The 18589-nt window shown below is 30.9% G+C and overlaps 1 protein-coding gene across 6 annotated transcripts; it reads right to left on the reverse strand.

The window, feature by feature from the left end:
* Positions 1-1338: 1338 nt before the first annotated feature.
* Positions 1339-13895, reverse strand: LOC113871325 (putative 1-phosphatidylinositol-3-phosphate 5-kinase FAB1D). Of its 6 annotated transcripts, none has more exons than XM_027508376.1 (14): positions 12137-12408; positions 11869-12019; positions 10608-10907; positions 10465-10498; positions 9725-10375; positions 9128-9272; positions 8714-9055; positions 6339-7184; positions 5805-6121; positions 5258-5384; positions 4970-5107; positions 2711-4177; positions 2322-2588; positions 1339-1936 (listed from the first exon to the last, which is right to left on the reverse strand). In XM_027508376.1, exons 3-14 carry the CDS (start codon positions 10846-10848, stop codon positions 1622-1624), a joined length of 4890 nt encoding a protein of 1629 aa, XP_027364177.1. In that variant the 5' UTR covers positions 10849-10907; positions 11869-12019; positions 12137-12408; the 3' UTR covers positions 1339-1621. The 6 variants fall into 6 exon arrangements, with proteins under 6 accessions (XP_027364177.1, XP_027364173.1, XP_027364174.1 ...); XM_027508372.1 differs by having other exon boundaries at positions 9725-10381; XM_027508373.1 differs by lacking the exon at positions 11869-12019 and having other exon boundaries at positions 9725-10381.
* Between the last annotated feature and the right edge of the window lie 4694 nt (positions 13896-18589).

Raw genomic sequence — 18589 nt, forward strand, 5'->3', positions numbered from 1 at the left:
TTGTTTGGAGGGACATTTGAACTGAGATAATGCCATTTGTACAATTGTGTGCTAAAATAGATAAATTTTGTGAAGAGCACTTTGCTTGGCATTTTATTCAAATCTTTTTTAAAAAAATTAATAAAATACTTTTAAAGGCATTATTAATTTTAATTTTTAATTTAATATATTTTAGTTACCACGGAGCTCCAAATAATTTGAAACTTCAAACGTAATAATTTCACAAGGAAATAACGTGCTAAAGATTTATGATATCTTAAAAATAAATTACTTGATTGAAATATGTTTAATGTTTTGAACAAGTTAATAAATTAAATTATAGAATTTTGGTCAAAAAATTAATTAGCCTAAACTAATGTAATTTCTATTATCGATTTCAAGCCTGACCAAAAAAATAAAAAACACCAAGAAATGACTTGCTTAAATGGCTAAAATTTGACCCAAAAAATTAATGTCAAATTAAAAAAAAAAATTAAAACTAAAACGAAACGTCTCAACAAAATAATTAAGAATTAAGCAAAAGACTTAATGTAAAGATTACTAGTATAAATTATGAACATAAGTTTTCTTTTTTAATTTGATATATCATTTTAAAGTTCATGTAGATAAAATATCTAAAAGATATTAATCTATCTGTTTTTACTTCAGCCTTCATTATTAATTTTAAATTTTAAATTCTTCTAAAATAAGTCCACCTTTAAAAAGAATTGAAACATTTCAGCTACTAATTAATCATTCTTACTTTAGAACAGTTATATCTATTATCTTTAGTGCGTAGTTCAATTGATCTAATTAGATTCTTCGAAGTTAGAGTTGACAATAACATGTTACATGCCACCAAAGAATTCAATCATTCCATGAACCCAATAACTAGTTGTGATTTAACTTCAACCAAAATAATATAATTAAAAAAGGTGTTTCATTGCTTAATAAATCTCTTTATTGATTTATTAAATCATAAGAAAAAATATATATATTGAACTGAAGTTCTCCTAGACCCTGTTAGAATATCCAGTTCCAACCAACTTTATGATTGCAGCTGCTCCCAGTTGAGAAGGCTTCAATCTAAATCAACTTTTAAAAGAAAAAGCAAAAAAGATCTAGAATTTTATATATCAGTTGACAAACTTGTTAATCTTAACTAAATTAGTTTTCTTCATCACTTTATCCCATATCATTCGAATGTAATCCCTCACATATTCCTGTCAAATTCTAACTTATTCTATTTTACCAAACGTAACACTACTGGTTTAAAGAAATAGTAATGACAAGCTGATAAAAATAAATTAGCAATTTAAAGCACAAAGAAAGAAGAGATAAAGACGGGAGGAGCACATGGGCAAGCTAGCAACTGTACTTTTCATTGATTAAATAAACCTTTACATTTTACCTTAGGCTTTACAAAAATTTACTCATCTCATGCTGTGGACAGGATGGTCCTATAAATGACAGCATCCCTAGAAATTCGCTAAAAATCGCAGAATAGCAGGGCTAGGTTTATAAACAATATTGGCTGTCTATATACAGTGCTAACTAAATGCATTAAATTCTCAATTTGTATAAAATTTTTGAGAAATTAAAGTGAAAGATTTGAGCAGAGAAACCATTTGGCACTCTTTTGCTAGGGCTTTTGTTGGGAAGGGTCATCTTCCCCGGAGCAACAAAGTTTGCAAGGATTGGAGGATTTCTGAGAACACCAGTGATCTGGAACACTCAAAAAGTATGTAGACAAAAACTTTCTGAACCTCTTTTTGTATTCTTTGGGAGAGATTACAGTTGGCAACACATTCTTGGGCACAACAAGGGAAGACTTCATCCATGTCTCAAGATGCTTGTCCCAGGTGTACTGCCTGAGATAATCAATGATCCCGCAGACAAGCTGGCGCTTCTGAGAATCTACTCCAACAAGCAAGGAATAATCCATCACATTGATTGACTGCATATTGAGCAAACAATTAAATGAACTTATTATAAGATGGCAAGGAAATGAAGTCCAAAACGAGGAAATTTGAGAAAACTATGAACACAAGGGCAACAATTGCTTATAGATAATTTGGGACACCAGTTATGGATTAAGGGTGTAATCGGTAGGGTGAAAATGGGAGGAATGGAAGGGAAATGTTTTGAGAATCTCCCATGATTTGAAAAATAGATCAATTACAAATACATTGCCAATTTTATTTTTAGTCCCTTCTTTATATTCCTTCTTTTTCATCCTCCCACGTAGAATTTGTTCCAAAATTCAAGGCCAATGGTGAGGAAAAAACAATAAATTAAAAGTTAGGCTCATAGGAAGAATGCTTGCAGTGCAGCAGACTTACATTAAGAAAAGATGTGTCATTCCAAACAGCCCGCTGAAGAACACGCTTTGTTTTATGACTGACGTATAATGGGGAAGAGTTCATGTCATTTACAAAGTTCTGATCCAAAAGAACATCTCCAGCACCATCAGCAGCAGAATTGTATCGGGCATAAAGAGCACCTTTGAGATCATACTGGCGAGTAATATTTCGATTGTAGGTAAGATTTTCCATAACCATGAGGTCATATTTAACCTCTTTTCCATTTTTGACGTGTCTTTTAGTAACCTGCATAGAGAGATAGAAATGCTTAAAATTCTAAACAACCAAAGCTTAAAATTCTATGAAAAAAGAAAATAAAACAGGTGATAAAGTTGGCAAATGGAAAAGAAAATGACATGTACACCAACCTGATATATCCCCAACACTTTTGCAAGACATGTTTGGCTTCCAGACTCAAATGACTCTCGCATGTGTTTGAAATACAGAGAAGAAAACCCCAAAAATGAATCAAGTTCTGTCTTCTTGATTTCCTTTATGATGAATCTGTCATCAAGTGTTTTCGCAAAAAAAGACTTGCTTTTTCCACCTTTGGCATCCCAATTCCTACAGCGGCTCAAAGAGGCAATAAAATCAAGCTCAGATGGGCAACACCAATTCCTAAGTTCACGGAACTGCTTAAAATTATGACAAATAACTGAATATTTTTCCCTCCCAAGTGATTTTGCATAACCCATTGCAATCTCCATGCTATGGCTTTCTGTAGCACGAGAAGATCGTGACTCTTCTGAAGAAGTGCTTCCTGTAGAATGCACAGAATCTGCATCTGACAAACTTCTTGAAAATGAGTGTGAAGTTAAGGTAGCACCATGGGTCAACCCATGCAGCAAACTTTCAGTTGAGATTGAATCTACTCCACTCCCATTTCTATCATCCTCATCATCAACTTCTTTCACCTCAGATGCATCTTTCAGAAAGGCCAAAGCACAAGCAATTATGCTTGAGGGTTCACTCTCAAAGTCAGACACGATATGATTATCAGTCTTGAGAGGGATGTGCAACCTTGTACCTTCCTCAGTAATTATTTGACTGGCCGTGGGTAGATATGCTGTAATGGAGCTGTTTACAGATTCAAATTTTGGCAAGATTTTTTTCTGGAATTCCCTTATGCCTATCTGCCGAATGTCAGCAAATGACTTCCAATACCAATCATTTGAATCCTGCAAGTTGGAAACTGGTGAATGTGGGGAAACACTCTTGTTCAATACCTTTAAATCAGCATGCAAAGGACTAGTTTGAACATCTGCCGAAACTGGAGAGTTCACATGTACTCCAAGATGATTAGGTGTAACAAAATCCTTTTCCTGGAGATTACCATTCGCTGGAGGGAACCAAGTGGAAACATCCAAACTCAATTTCAACTTTTGGTCAGAAGATCTCATTGATCTCAAATGATCATTAGTTTCCATATTCACATTCTGTGGGTCATCTGACATGTTAGATGGATCATCCTGTCCATTCACTTCATTGCACTCTAGAAGAGGTCCACTAATAGGAATTTCCTTTATTGGTAGTTCATTTACTTCTACAGGCGTGTCTAACATATTTTTTATATTAGCACCCCCATCTTCCATAAACCCAGTTTCTTTACTAGCAGTACACTCCACTTTTGGATAATTAGGTTCGTGCATGACTTTCTCAGATACATCACATTCAAGTCTTAAACGATCAGGTGAGTGTAATGAGTATAATCGTCGATCCCACACACAGGATTCAATCAAAAGATCCCACATCAATCGGTTCAGACTAAGAAATTTGTAAGCAGCCTGGTCTGGATCTCCTTTCTTATCAACAGCCACAGCAATCTTGATGTTTGCCTGTTATCATGACATACTAAGTCAAGGGAAGAGGGCACCATACAAAATCACAGTATGCAAATCTTTCAGTAAGAGGAAAAACTTGAAATCAAAAGAAATGAAAATCCAAAACTAATGGATCACTAGCTACAAATTAATTCTTTATGCATTGTATGTTATATTAAAGTAGCATTTGGTACAGAGAATGTTTTAAGTTTTAACATTCCTAAAAAAGTGACATGAGAATAAATGTTTCCCATGTATAAAAGATTCTTTTGAATGTTAACTTGTGAATAGATAGGAACAAAATTTCCCACTTCATAGGTGGGAATAAAACATTCATTTGGTAATTCACTGTAAAGTTACTAAACTTTTCCAAGTTAATTGATTGTAAATATATTATTCTAAGAAAAATTGTGTGAAGACCAAACATCTTGTATAAAATTTCCCCAGGAATCCTATTCCCTGAAATGATATTCCCAGGAAAGAGGTTTAACTGGGAATGAAAGATTCTGTATACCAAACACTGCCTAAATTAAGTCTTGCATAGGCAATGAAAAATCCAATTACAGCTTTAGTAAAAGCAATGTCAAATTTTAAACTTAAAATATAGTACTACCACTATCACAGACTTTGTCACTTTCAACTTTTAGGGCATATCATATTAAACAAATATGAATCCAAATTTAATGATTACATAGCTAGAAAAGAGAGATTTGGGGCTTACAACTTTTAGAAGCACATTCGAATTAGTATTTAAGTTGATTCCATGTCACAAGAAATGTCTAAATCATGTAGAAACAGAAAGCTAACCTCAAACTCTTCTCGCTCATGCTTCAACATCTGGTCGACCTCAGGAAAATCTCTCAGTGATCCTCCAAGGTCATCAAATTGTATTGTCTTCAAACAGTTTGCAACTTCTGTGAAAAATGATATGCCTTTCATATACACCTTAAAACATAGAAAAGAGAAGGTAATTTTAATGGAGGAAATGTGTGAGAATTGAGAACAAAACTATGCCCAACTAATTTATATTATATTTCAGCCAATACAAATCAAAGAAATATCTATATGAAAGTAGTAGCCTCATAGGGAGCATACATTCTCAATCTCTTTCGAAAGATATTCTTGTCTTATTGAACCACTGAACTCCAGCTTTCGAGGAGGCATAGACACGGTATATGTGGTGACAGAAGAATATCTGAACATTGCAATCATATGACCTAATCTGCATGATAGGGAAAGATACAATAAAACCTGACATCAATACTCAATGACATGTAAGGTTAACATACTGCCAACCCTCCTTAAGTTATTAAGCCACAAGAAATGGACTCTAGAGAGAGCAAAATAAGTAAATAATCAGCAAGGCACAGCACATGCCTAAATCTTAAAAGTACTTTCATTATTCGTAGTGCTTCAAATTTGTAACAGTGCAAAAAGAAATCAGCTAAATCTTAGGCAAGAGCCTAATTTACAATCAATAGAATTTAGAAGTGAAGGTAGACATGCTAATAAACAATACATATGATATTAAATATAAAAAAATATTTCTCTAAATCAAGTATTGAACATGTAGAACAACATGAATGTAAAATAAGGTTGCAGCAGATTATAGTATTAAAAAGGGATATGTAGATCATTTTACCCAAAGAAATAGAGAAAATCCCTATCAAGAGAATGGCCACAACTCAATTTTCTGCTAGAAGAATAGTGACTAAGGCTAAGCTCCAAAAACTTTCCAAATGACAGACTACGGGCAGTGGTAGATATCAGCACTCTCTTAGTAGAACCAGATTTGCATTTTCCACAACGGCTCCACATCCAAATTTTCCCTTCAGACTCCCCAGGCAAACATTTTTCCTGGGGAAGCTGTTTAACTTGTATAGTAAGCTGTTTATTGTGATGAGCATAATAATAAAAGTGAGCATCCGGCAATTCTTGGCAGGTAACACAAAGTCTTGTCTGAATATATAGCAACAACAATTAGTTAGAAATAAATCTAGTCCAACCTCATTTTGTAGAGAAAATACACACAAAATGATATTGCATTTAAAAACTTCACTCCAACATACTTTGGTAATTCTAATAATACATTCATCATATTAAGCTCTATATCTTATGCTTGTCATTAGTAAACTAAATAAAGTAATAAAGGAGAAGGGGAAAAAGCAAAGAAAACCTGATTGAGTAAGTTATCCTGCAGAAACTTCCCGAGTGGAACATCAAAGTTCTTGTAGAACATAATATGAGAAAAATGACTTTGCTGGCATACAGTTCCTCTTAAGGCATTCCGGCTAGACATCAAGACCAAAATACTCTGAGAATCCAACACTGCATTGATATCATCTTTACTTTCGATTTCTTTTCTATCATTATCACCATCTTTACTTATATCCCCATTGGAATCTAAGTACACAGGCAAAGACAGGGATTGTCCACCATTAACTAACTTCACTTCATTAAAATGGTTTTTATCTTCAATCAAGGTCTTTTCATCAGTCATCGGAGAGCCTAAAATAGAAATTGACTCATTAACCTGACCATCAGATTTTCTTCCACTGAAACCAAAATATGCTGATAAAGATTGATACGGAGCAGAAGATGCAAAAGGAAAACTGTCCCCCATGACTTTCTTCAAAGAAGATGAAATAGCTGAGAACCCAGAAAAGACAGCAGGATTATACGGTTCATGAGAAAATGGGGAAAGCTCCTCTGATTCTAAGTTCAAAGCTTTGGTGCTTTTTTCATGAAGTCCATTGCATATGGGAATATCAGTACTAACTATTCCATTTTCAGCAGAATACTCAAGAGATGAAATGCTTGAATTAATGGATGCTGATTCACAGGATTTTTTATTGGTTGGCAAGATATCTGTTACACTCGCACAAGGAATGGTAGAGAACATTGCTTTCTGATCAACAAGAAAGGAGGTTTCAAGAATTAAGTGATACGCCATGATAACTGCACACCGCACAACACATTTGATCCTCTTCAGTTCATCACTGTGCGATCCTTTCAGTAAAATCTGCAATTGCAGGCAATGCAGAAGTTACTAACATCCAAAACTCTAGATGAAAATTCATTTTCTGGAAGAAAGACCATTTACTATAACTCCATATTCATATCATGGCAAATAACGGCAGCAAAAACCAATAATACTTGACATCATACACCAACAGAAGCATGACGTAGAGAATAAATATCTTGTAGGAACAGTTTGGAAATAAAGGATTAATTAAATACTGCGCCAATAATAATTGAGCAAAAATTGTGAAAAAAATCATGAGTAACCAAGTCACAGTGAATACTCCTCAGGCATTATACGGATATATTGAAGCACACATTTATTGAAAAATGAGAACAAGATTAATTTTAAATGTTTAACAAACATGCTGCATACTATATAACAATCATACGATATGCAGTTTATTGGCTGTCAAAAACCAACTAGCACAAAAGCTTAAGGTTCATTTGGTTTGAGAAAAAGCTTCCTATTTTCAATTTATATGTTCACTTTTAAATACAAAAATGAGACATTATTTTCATTTTGTTTCTTATTTTTAAATATTTATATAAGAAACAGTAAAAATATTTTTTATAGTTTTCAATAAAATGAAAATAACAAACATTTTCTGTAATCAAAAACAGACCCTTAAGTTGTAAGGAGAAAGCACATGAACGGTTTTATATTAAAATCTAACTGGTCATAATATTAGGTCACTTGCAAATGTCAAATCATGTCAACTTCATGCTCTAAATGTCCAACTTTGGGTATGAGTGAGTGTTAAAATGTCCTATATTACCTAGAAAAATGACTAGAATACTCCTACTTAAGAAACTTAAGTTGTTAATGTTAAGTGAAGATACATGAACAATTTTGCATTATGTTGAGAATATCTCCTAATTATTAAGAAAAATAATTAAAAGATAATAACAATAAATAAGTACAGTAAATTGTATAGGAGATATTCTCAACATATTATATTTATAATTTAAAACATTGGATTTCAAAGTGAAAACCAGCATCAGAATACGTGTAAAAAAGTGTTAATTCATTATTTAATATGGATTTAAATACGTTACTAGTCTCTGAAAATATCATGCCTTTTGATTTAATCCCTATAAATATTTTATTTGCTTTTAGTCCCTAAAAATCCAAAAAAATTATGTGGTTTTAGTCCTTAATGACTGATGAGATTAAAATTACATGCTTTTTTTAAATATAGGAACTAAAACCAGAAACAATGATATTTTTAAGGACTAGTTGCTTATTTAAGCCTTTAATATATTGTCACATACACCTGTAAGTGCAGTACAGTATGCACATCTACATTGATACTTCATAATCAAAGCAAAGTAATGAGACTGTGTTTGAGTATCTATGAATGTGTGCTATCAAATGTATGCCAAGTAAAACATCCAAATTTGCAGATGTCAATAAAAACAGATACAATTTTTCTATGTCAAAGAAGAAAAATCCATCTCGGTATTTTGGAAGATTAAGAGTTAAAATGAATAAGAAAACAGAGATTCCAAGTTATGAGTAAAGCATACCGTACAGCCCAAACGTGTGGGACAGCCCTCAATGAACATTAAAGTTTTGATGGGCCGCTTTCCTCCTTCACCAGCACCATCATGTTCCTCCACAAACTTCTCAAAATAAATGAAGTCACAATGTCTTAGTTTTTGACCATTCAAATCATCACATGACAAAATTGGTGAACCAGTACAGCGTGCAACTCTTTCAAGACGATGAAGCTTCATATCAAGTACAAGTGTCATTCCCTTTGCCAAAATTGACTCTTGTATATCACGAGAAACAGTTTTTTCCGCCAATATAACATTTGGATGGCACATTTCTATACGATCCATTTTAGATTTCAGATCATCTTTCTCCTGTTGAAAAAGAAATATTCAGTTAGTAAATGATAATGTTAATAAGGACCGAATCCAATCTCATTAAGTTACCTGGTCCATGGAGTCAAATGAGGACAGCCCATTAATAGAATGGCCGAGCACACCGCTAATCAGTAACAATCTTGGATTTTTGTACTTAGTTGGCATATGCTTGTGGGCAGCATGTTTTTTGAAGACCAAACCTTTGATAAGTTGACTGCAACACAAAACATTTTCTTTAAGTTTTCCATTATGGCTCATAAAATTGCAAACTATTTTTTATATGCTCAACCTCCATTTAAAAGTTTATGAGACAGCAGAGACTCCTGTCAGCTTCAGAAAAGTAGGAAAGGAGTATCAAAATAAAACTTAAAGGAAATGTCAAACAGAAAAGATCAACAATAATTGAACTCTATATGTGGTTCAATAGAAAAATAAATATAAGTTCTTAAATAGCTTGAGAGGGGGGTGGGAAACCTTGATAATCACATAATGCAAAATGATTTCTCAAAAGCATAAACATAGTACCACAAAATCATTATGCATTTGCAATAAGAATTGTCTACACTAAAAAATGCCACCATGTGCCAGCCGGTTAGTAATGAGTACATACAAATGATTAATAGAAATACTCAAAAGCAAATTCTTGATTAACAAACTTTTTTTTACCTTTGGCTGCGGGAGCCAGCAGCAATGCACTTCACCTTAACATATCCATCAGGATTCATTGCATTACCTCCAATAGCATCAGGCTTCAAAAAATAAGCAGCTTCCCATGATAAAGATGCAACTACGTCCACCCAACTCTTATTACCTTCATCTGAAGAGCAAACTCCCACAGATTTAAGTAGCTGAGCAACAAGTGGCTTAAATTTCCCATTCATTACTTCTTCCATTGCCCTTTGTTTTTCCTCTTTGAACCTATAGCTTACACTTAATTCATCCTTAGAACTACTCATAGATGTTGGCTCCCCCCAGTTTGCAATCCCTATGCCCTGGTCTTCATCATCATCATTACAAGTCACACTATGATCCATATCATCCTGTGGGTTTTCTGGCTCAGGAGGTTCCCAAGTTTGGATATCCAAATCATCAGGAAGAGAATACTCCATTTCTTCAACAGAGGATGCAACAGGGTCTTCAGAACCATCAGCTTTTACTTCATGGAAGTTATGTCCTTGTGCAATCTCCACATCTCTAACTGTGTAACCCTCAGTGTAGTTATTGCTTTCTTGGGAATTGTTTTCCATCACTTTTTGAGAATCATTCAACTTATGATCAGGGTCTTCCATAACACCTTCAACTGCACTTTCTTCTTGACTATTCCTAATAGAAAAAACAAAGTAAGTATTTGAGCATAAATAAGTAAAACATTTTACTCACACCTCTGAGTGGACACAGCTAAGTACCTTTCAAATGAGTTCACATCAACTGAAAACTCACCTGAAAGATCATATATTAAAGAAAAACTGGGTTATATAAAGACCATTTTGTAACATAAAACTAACATTATCAACATTATAAAAATAAAGACAGAGGGATAGTAGTTTACTGCAAGTAGAGACACAGCTATCAGTACTTGACAGTGATGTAGTTGGACTGATATCTGGTGTCACATGTGGACTAGTACTATGCCATTTCACATTTTCTTGTTCTAGCGTCTCTCCACAATATTTGCAAGGCCTAGTGGAAACTTTACCATTCAACTTCAAACCACTCTCATTTCCGTGTTTCTTGCTGTCGATATTCGATCCTGTCAAGCCCTCACCACAATGATGGCACATACTACACATCCGATCCAACGCAGATCCAGAAACTATATTAAATAGAGGCCAGATATTGATCCCCTATTCTGGCATGTGCAAAAAGTATATTAGTACTGAATGAGTTTTGAAACTTTCTCTTTATTGAACTAATTCATAGAAATTCACCAAAAGTCAATATGATAAACCAAATCCTCAAGAAAAATATATAGACGCATAAATTCAATTTCAGTTCAATTGCTCCTCTATCTAAATTAATATTTATCAAACACTACATATTCAAATTAAAATGTGTACACAAACAAAAAAGCATAAACTACCTGAACAACAGCCAAAATTCACAATAGCACTCAATGTCAAACAGATATTCATTCTTCTATAATCAGAGAATCAAACAATGTCTTTGAGATCCTGTTTCATGGAGTGTAAAACGATTATAAAAAATTATAAATTATTGCCTATGCTAATTACTTTATTTTGTAGAAAACAATTTCGCACAGATAAAGGAAGAGGAAGCCTCTTGGTATAGTAAGAAGTGCTGCTTTTCATGGACTACAGAAAAAAGATAAATCAGATTAAGAAGTGCACCTAACACAGGAAAAACTGCCTTCTGCGAGGATTGATGCAAAACACAAGAAATACAGAACAATTTGCAGTAAGATGATTCAAATGAAGCTTGAGGGAAAGAAAGATCGGTTTCATGAAAAGGAAAATATTGTTAATCTAACAGAGCACAAAAGAATTACCAATTAAGGTGATATGTTGGTGATATTCATTTCCAAACCAAAGCCAATAACCTATACAAGATCAAGATAATTATTACCGCAGTACAAACAACTTAGAAGACCCAGATTCATTAGCCAAACAGAAACAAAAATACAAGACAATATAAAACTCAACCAAGGACTACAATTGCAGATTTGAAATGGGTTTCAATATTATCTTGGACAAAACCATAGGGAAGAAAATATTAATTTTAGATACACATTCTCTCGTCCCAACAACACAACAACAAAAAGGAAATAGAAAAAGAAATCTTTGAATTGGAACCTTTAAAATGGCAAGCACTACAAACAGCTAGACAAATCTTTGAAACAGTGAATAAATGGATCAGAACTCAAAGCAGAAAGAAATTTATTAGAGACTGATCCAAAAAAATCAGATAAACCCTCAATCAAATCTTCTGTTTCCAACACAAAACCTTCAAAAATTCATCAAGAAAAGTGCCATTTTCAGCTCCCACCAAGGCCTAAAATAACAGTCCATGATTTGAAAATTAAAATAAAAAATAAAAATTAGCCAGAAATGCACACCTTACCGTCAAAGCAAACCCAAGAACAAATACAAGGATGTGACCCACAAATCAATCTCAGCTCCTAAACCCCCTCCGCCCACAAAATTCAAATATTTTCACAAATAAGCAAAGAATTTGGTATGAAGACTAGAGTCAAAGAAGCCAAGCCACATAGGCAAAGTTGCAATATTTTTGGAGGAAAGAGAAGAGGGTAAGCAAGAGAAAGGATAGATATGAAGAATGGAAGAATTGTTGAATCCTCTCAATGGATTTGAATGGAAGAAAAATAAGTGAAAGAACTGGGAGGAGAAGAAGGAGGAGAAGGAGAAGGAGAAAGAAAACACAAGAAGAAAATTTTACTTGTGTGGGGCCCACTCTATTCGCTTGCTTGCCTCCAAAAAATATCAAAACTATATTTTTGTACTTTTATTTTCCAAGAATTTCTGATAAACAAGAAATATGTTACGTAGTATATACCATATACTTGTTACTTGCAGGGGTCGCCTATACTGTATACTGACAGCTATATACGCTAGATTTTGGGGTAATCTTTGTCCAAATACGGGGTTTTGTACGCGTCATCAATGTGCAGGGTATTTTTTAATATCATGATATTGCAAATTGGACCCTCAAGGTTTTCTAATTTTCAAGATTCGCTCACACTCTCGTCAATTCCGTGTATCATTGATATAAGATAACTTGATAATAAGGGTAGGGAACTGTTCAGAAAAGAAAAGGTATATAGACTATATCACTGTAAAGTTAATACATTAACGAATAGGAAATGAATGAATGTCCCAAAAAACTGAAAAGAAAAGTTCAAACAGAAGGAGATATATGCTTTAGTTTTTAGCTAATCTATTTTTATTAATAATCATAAAAATATCGCTTAAATTTGTTATTATTAGAACTTGGGAAAAAAATATAAATGTAAGTCTTATCATTTGTATTATTTTTTTTATAAATTACTAAAAATATAAAGTAAAAATAATACTTTTATAATTCTCAATCGTAACATACGAAAAAATATAAAATAAAAATATTTTTAAGAGTGATTGGGTTAAGTGTATGACTCTTGGAAGATGAATGCATTATGCATCCCACTAAAGTTGCCATCTTTTTTTTCTTACATCAATATCATATGCTATAGTATGAAAAGATTCATTTTGATGGGAAAAAAGGGTTATCAATAAGAGTGGAGATGAATGTTTAAGAAAAGAATACGAGAGAGAATGTAATTTCACTTGAAAATTAAAACTTTCCTGTTTAAAGGAAAGGGGGAGAGAGAGAGATAAAATTATAATAATCTATCACACTCATATTTGTTGAAGTGGATCCAACACTTAAACAAGATTTAAGTTTGAAATTCAAAAAAAGTAGCTACTTGGCTAAAGTGGGACCAACAAGGTTACTAACAGATATTTAAAGGTTTAATTGTCTACTATGAAACTTATAATAATAATAACAACAACAATAATAATAATAATAGTGTTTTCTTTTTGTTGATGATTTGAAGCTATATACGTTACCCTTTAAACAGTTAAGAATGCAATCAAACCATCTTCCATACAAAGATTAATGTAGCTTTTTTACATATATACGTAAAGACTAATGTAGTTTACCAAAGAAATAAACAATGTTAACTGGCCTTTAGAAAAAAAAATGTCTCCATAATTAATCAAGTAAAACGAAACATTTAAATAAAATACTTCTTTATATATTATTTTCTTTTTAATTTTCAAAATAAAAGTAATTTGTTAAAATAACTCTATTAATAAACTAGTGTAAGACAACAAAAAAAAAAAAAAAACTTTTTTATGTAAATATTTTAATGCGTGATCTAAAATTTAAGTTTACATACACATGACAAAGTAAACAAACATTGAGATGTACCTGAAAGTTATCACCCAGCTTAAACAAACGTTATAAAATAGAATGCATTTAAAAATGCATGCCCCCTTTTAATCACTGGAAAACTCATTGACCTTTGAGAACATGCATGTATGTTAAGCATTCAGTTTACTCGTTCGTCCTCTGCAATTTGATTATTAGTTTATTACCAAAAAATTATTTAATCGATATATAGTTAAACTATAGAATATAAATCGAGGCTTATTTAATTAAAACGCTTTTAATACTATTTTATTGCCTCTTCCATTAACTATCCACCCACTGTGGCCTTTTGAGCCTTGTACGTGCATGTAGGTCCTATATCGCCATCTAAGAATAAATATTAAATAATAATAATAATAATAATAATAATAATCTATCGAAATCTACTATTCTTCGCGTTTGAAATATATCCAAATTTGAAGGTGCCGGCGTCAATAAAGGGTTCAAGGGGTGTATTTAAATATAACACTTTCCTAATCTCATGGATTAAGAGTTTATTAAAAAATCAATAAAATGTATATATCAAAAAATGTAGCAGGAAGAGTTGCTTAATATTTATGACTTTCTTTTGGTAAATAATGATATTTTCTTTGTTTAATTGAAGAGAAAATAAAGAGAAAGGGAATAAAAATTAAAATTTTAATATTTTTCTTATTAAAATGAATTTTATTCCTGAAAAAATCAGGGTTAAAAAGTGATAATTAGAATCTCATGAGTTACAACATTCGGGAAAAAAATCCACATAAATGTAAGAAAATATATTTTTTTAAAATGCAAATAAGAGAGGGATGGACTAACAATTTATCAACAATTAATACATACACAATAACTATGGACACACTATGAAAAAATATAATTAATTAATTATTTAATATTGAATTGATTTTTATTCGTATACATTTTTCTGTCAAAAATTAAATTTTTAACATAGACATTAATTTTAAGTTTATATTAATAACATGATATATTATGGTAACAAATAGTTTTATTAGCATTGAATATTAATATATACTATCAAGTCATAAATGCTAGTATAAGGCATTAATTATTTGTTAATATAAATTTTTTTAGACAAAGCACAGTGTGTCAATAAATTTATGAAAATGGGTGGGGCCGTGGGGCATTAAAAAAATAGACACAACAAGGCAAGGAACCTTCACACGCATGAGAAAATTTAAGAGGGAGACAGTTTATTAATTTTAAAAAATATATAAATGATTATATATTATAACGGAAAATACTTTCTAAAAGAAATATAATTTAAATTGATAACGTTATACATTAAAATAATAATTTAAATATGGAGAGGAAATGGTCTATATAAAGTTAATGACACGTTCACATGGATGGCGTGTTTGAAGCGCAATTATGTAAACGTTGAGGGGTTGAATTTGAATTAAACTTGTTACATGGTCTGAAACCGAAACGAGATTTGATTCTTTGCAACGACGGTGTCGGGTGTTGCATTTACGAGGTTGCATGTCTGTTTCTTTTTCAACTTTTTGAATTTTAAAATTCCCTTTGACACTCCTTAATTGTATCCAACACCTGATTTCCCGATAAATCGTTGCGTAGAATTAGTCATTGAAAACTCAGCTATATCCGTCAATTTATGGTAGAATGTTTGAGAGGAAGAGAAAAAGGGAAAAAATTTATCATTAATTTGTGAAAAAACTGATATATTAATTTTTTGTTCATCAAGTCGTGAAATTAATTAATTATTTTTTAATTCACTTTATGTTATCAATTTGAGTCTCACTTTTAAGAGTTTGTATCAAATTTTAGATATGTTACAATTTTAGGCTATTAAAATCCTGTTCATACTCAAATCTATTTCTTATATTATAAATTTCAATAATTTAAAGATAATGTGTCTTTGTTTAAACAAGTTATTTGTTTATTTTTAAAATTTTTGAAAAATATCTCATTAATTTATTCTTACCTAGTAAAGTAAACTGGTAAAAGATTATTACTGATAAAAATATTTGCTATTTATTTATATTTAAAAATATACCAATACAGATAACTTGTTAGGGTTATACAAAGCGATAGAGTATATTACATTGACTAGTAATTAGAAAATACTTGATGTTTTTCATTTAAAAAAATAAAATTTTCATCTAAACAGAATATTTACTGAAAATGTAAATAGCGGCTGAGGAGAAAGTTGTAATTACAGAAGAGAGGAAATACGTGGAGAGTGGAGAGTGGTCCAGGTGTTATTTGTTGATTGGAAGGAATATCTGAGATTTAGGAGGCGGTGATTTGTTGTCTTGCTTGAATGATTGGGATGACACAGGTGGCGAGCCACGTGGCATTGAAGGACTATAATATCCTTGAATTATTGCAAAGAGTTTGTGAAGATAATGATATTAGATTTGAGATGGAAGAATTTAATTGGGTTTAGTGTTTTCGTGTATTGAATGGAAAGTATATAATTGCACCCATAATTGCTATTTGTGAGTGACTTCCGGCCACTCCTAAATTGTCACCTAATTTTCCATTCAATCTTATAAAATGAAATTTGTCTTTGCTCCAAAATTATACTATCAAATTGAGTGACGAAAACTATTTCATCATCATTTTTTTCTATAATATTTTAATCAATTAATTTTTAGTGAATTTTCTATATTTTTAATTGAGTTTTTATAATTTATAATTGTCAATTAAATTATGTATTTTTGAATATTTTAACAAGTTCTTCACATTTAATATCCTTATATTTCTATTAAACATCAATAACATGACATTTATAAAAAAAAAAAACACTAAATTCTTAAATTATACTGTTGTTATGTGAAAAATAATCTACCCTACATTGAGGTTCCATCTTTTAAATTATATTTATGTTTACATAGTTAATATGCAACAACTAAAATAAAATAAATTATAAAGTAAATAATTTTTTTAAAGATTTGTCGACTCTTAAAATTTATTTTTACAAAAAATTTCAAGTTTATATTCTAACTTTTTTTCAACATAATTTCAAGTTTTTATATTATTTTTTTATGAATATTCTATGATAAAACTCACGCGTAGAATTCAAATATGACAGCAACAATTCAACTTTAAAAATATTACCTAACAATAATACAATCTATGAATTTAAACTTATAAAAAGAAATTATAAAAAATTTAAAAAGAAAAATAAAAAACACGGGTTACTAAATTATACAAAATATTGCATGATAGATGCTCAATAATATAATAATAATATTCATTATTAAATATTTACTTAAAAAATTTCAATTATAAAGACTTAAAGAAACTTATAGTTTAAAAATAAATCATAATTTATAATAAGTTTTATTTACAATTAAGTCAAATAATTTTAACTGAACCACAAAGACTCTTAATAGATAAAACGTATTAAATGCTTATTGATCTATTTGGTTAACAACACCAAACATATAATTTATACAATTTAGATAATGGTATGTGTAAGTAATAAATATGTATCATCTATTTATCTATATGTACATGAATATACAGAGTTAAGAGTTTTTATTGTATTAAAAAATTTCTAAAGCTATTAAACTCGAAACATTATCATGTCAACAACGGAAAGTACATCTTCAAACATGAACAAGGGTAATAGTTGAATTTTTTATACCAAATTTTGATGGTTTCAACTATTTTCAATCTCGTTACTCTTCTAGATCTCTTTATTCTCTCTGCCCATACCAATTGTACAATATACTGTAAAATCATAGAGCTTAAATATATTATAATATATTCATGATTGAATCTTTGTATGTATATATGGACAGTTATGGATAAAGATGACTAAATAATTACAAAATGATTTTTATTTATTACAACAATCATATTATGAGAGAAACATGTCCATATAAAAAATGAATGATGAAGATGAAAACATTATAATATGGTTTTATGCAATAGTAGTAGTAGTAGTAGTTGCTACCTTCCTTCAATATTCTCCCACAGATGGAATTGGCCAATTATGATCCTATGCAATTAAAATATAAGGATATAAAGTTCATGAATAACTATAGACTATATGAAATAAATTATCTTACAAATATTATGGAAGTGAATAGGAGAGAAATTGTATTAATTATTTTTTATATTAATTTTAAAAAAATATAAATTTATTAAAATTGGAGTTTTATATGGTTTATCTTGTGAATGGATAATGAGATAAGGAAGTAGTGAGGACCTTCCTTAGCCAAACTGGACCGGCCATTGAACAAAGCAAATCCACTTGAATTATGGTGGCTACGCCAAATGCCACCATCCACTAATTAATACCCAAAAAGTTGGTGAGGAACCACCATCATCTACAATTCAACTGGGATCTCCTTCACACCAGAGGTATCCTAATTTATAAGACCAAATTATAATTTATACTAAAGTTTTTTTATTTCAATGATATGTAATATTTTTATTTTTCTTCTTTATAATTTCAAGTGATATTCTTTTTATTTCATTTATAAGTTACTTTTTTTTTGTATTCTGATTTTTTAAATTTATTTTTAATATATTCAGAAAAACTAAAAAAATATAATTTTTTAAATAAAATGTAAAGTTATATTTTAAATTGGTTTCTCTCCTATCGTGGAA

The sequence above is a fragment of the Abrus precatorius genome, unplaced genomic scaffold (genome assembly GCF_003935025.1).
Source record: "Abrus precatorius isolate BTA unplaced genomic scaffold, Abrus_2018 Scaffold7, whole genome shotgun sequence".
Lineage (NCBI taxonomy): Eukaryota > Viridiplantae > Streptophyta > Magnoliopsida > Fabales > Fabaceae > Abrus > Abrus precatorius.

What these genes read in the sequence shown, in the direction of transcription:
- LOC113871325 (XM_027508375.1), bottom strand. Translation starts at nt 10,848, where the DNA reads ATGTGTAGTATGTGCCATCATTGTGGTGAGGGCTTGACAGGATCGAAT. An exon ending in GCTGGCTCCCGCAGCCAAAG is followed by an intron (nt 9,273 to 9,724) that starts GTAAAAAAAAGT and finishes TTTGTGTTGCAG; the next exon opens with TCAACTTATCAAAGGTTTGG. An exon ending in AGGATAACTTACTCAATCAG is followed by an intron (nt 6,122 to 6,338) that starts GTTTTCTTTGCT and finishes CTATATATTCAG; the next exon opens with ACAAGACTTTGTGTTACCTG.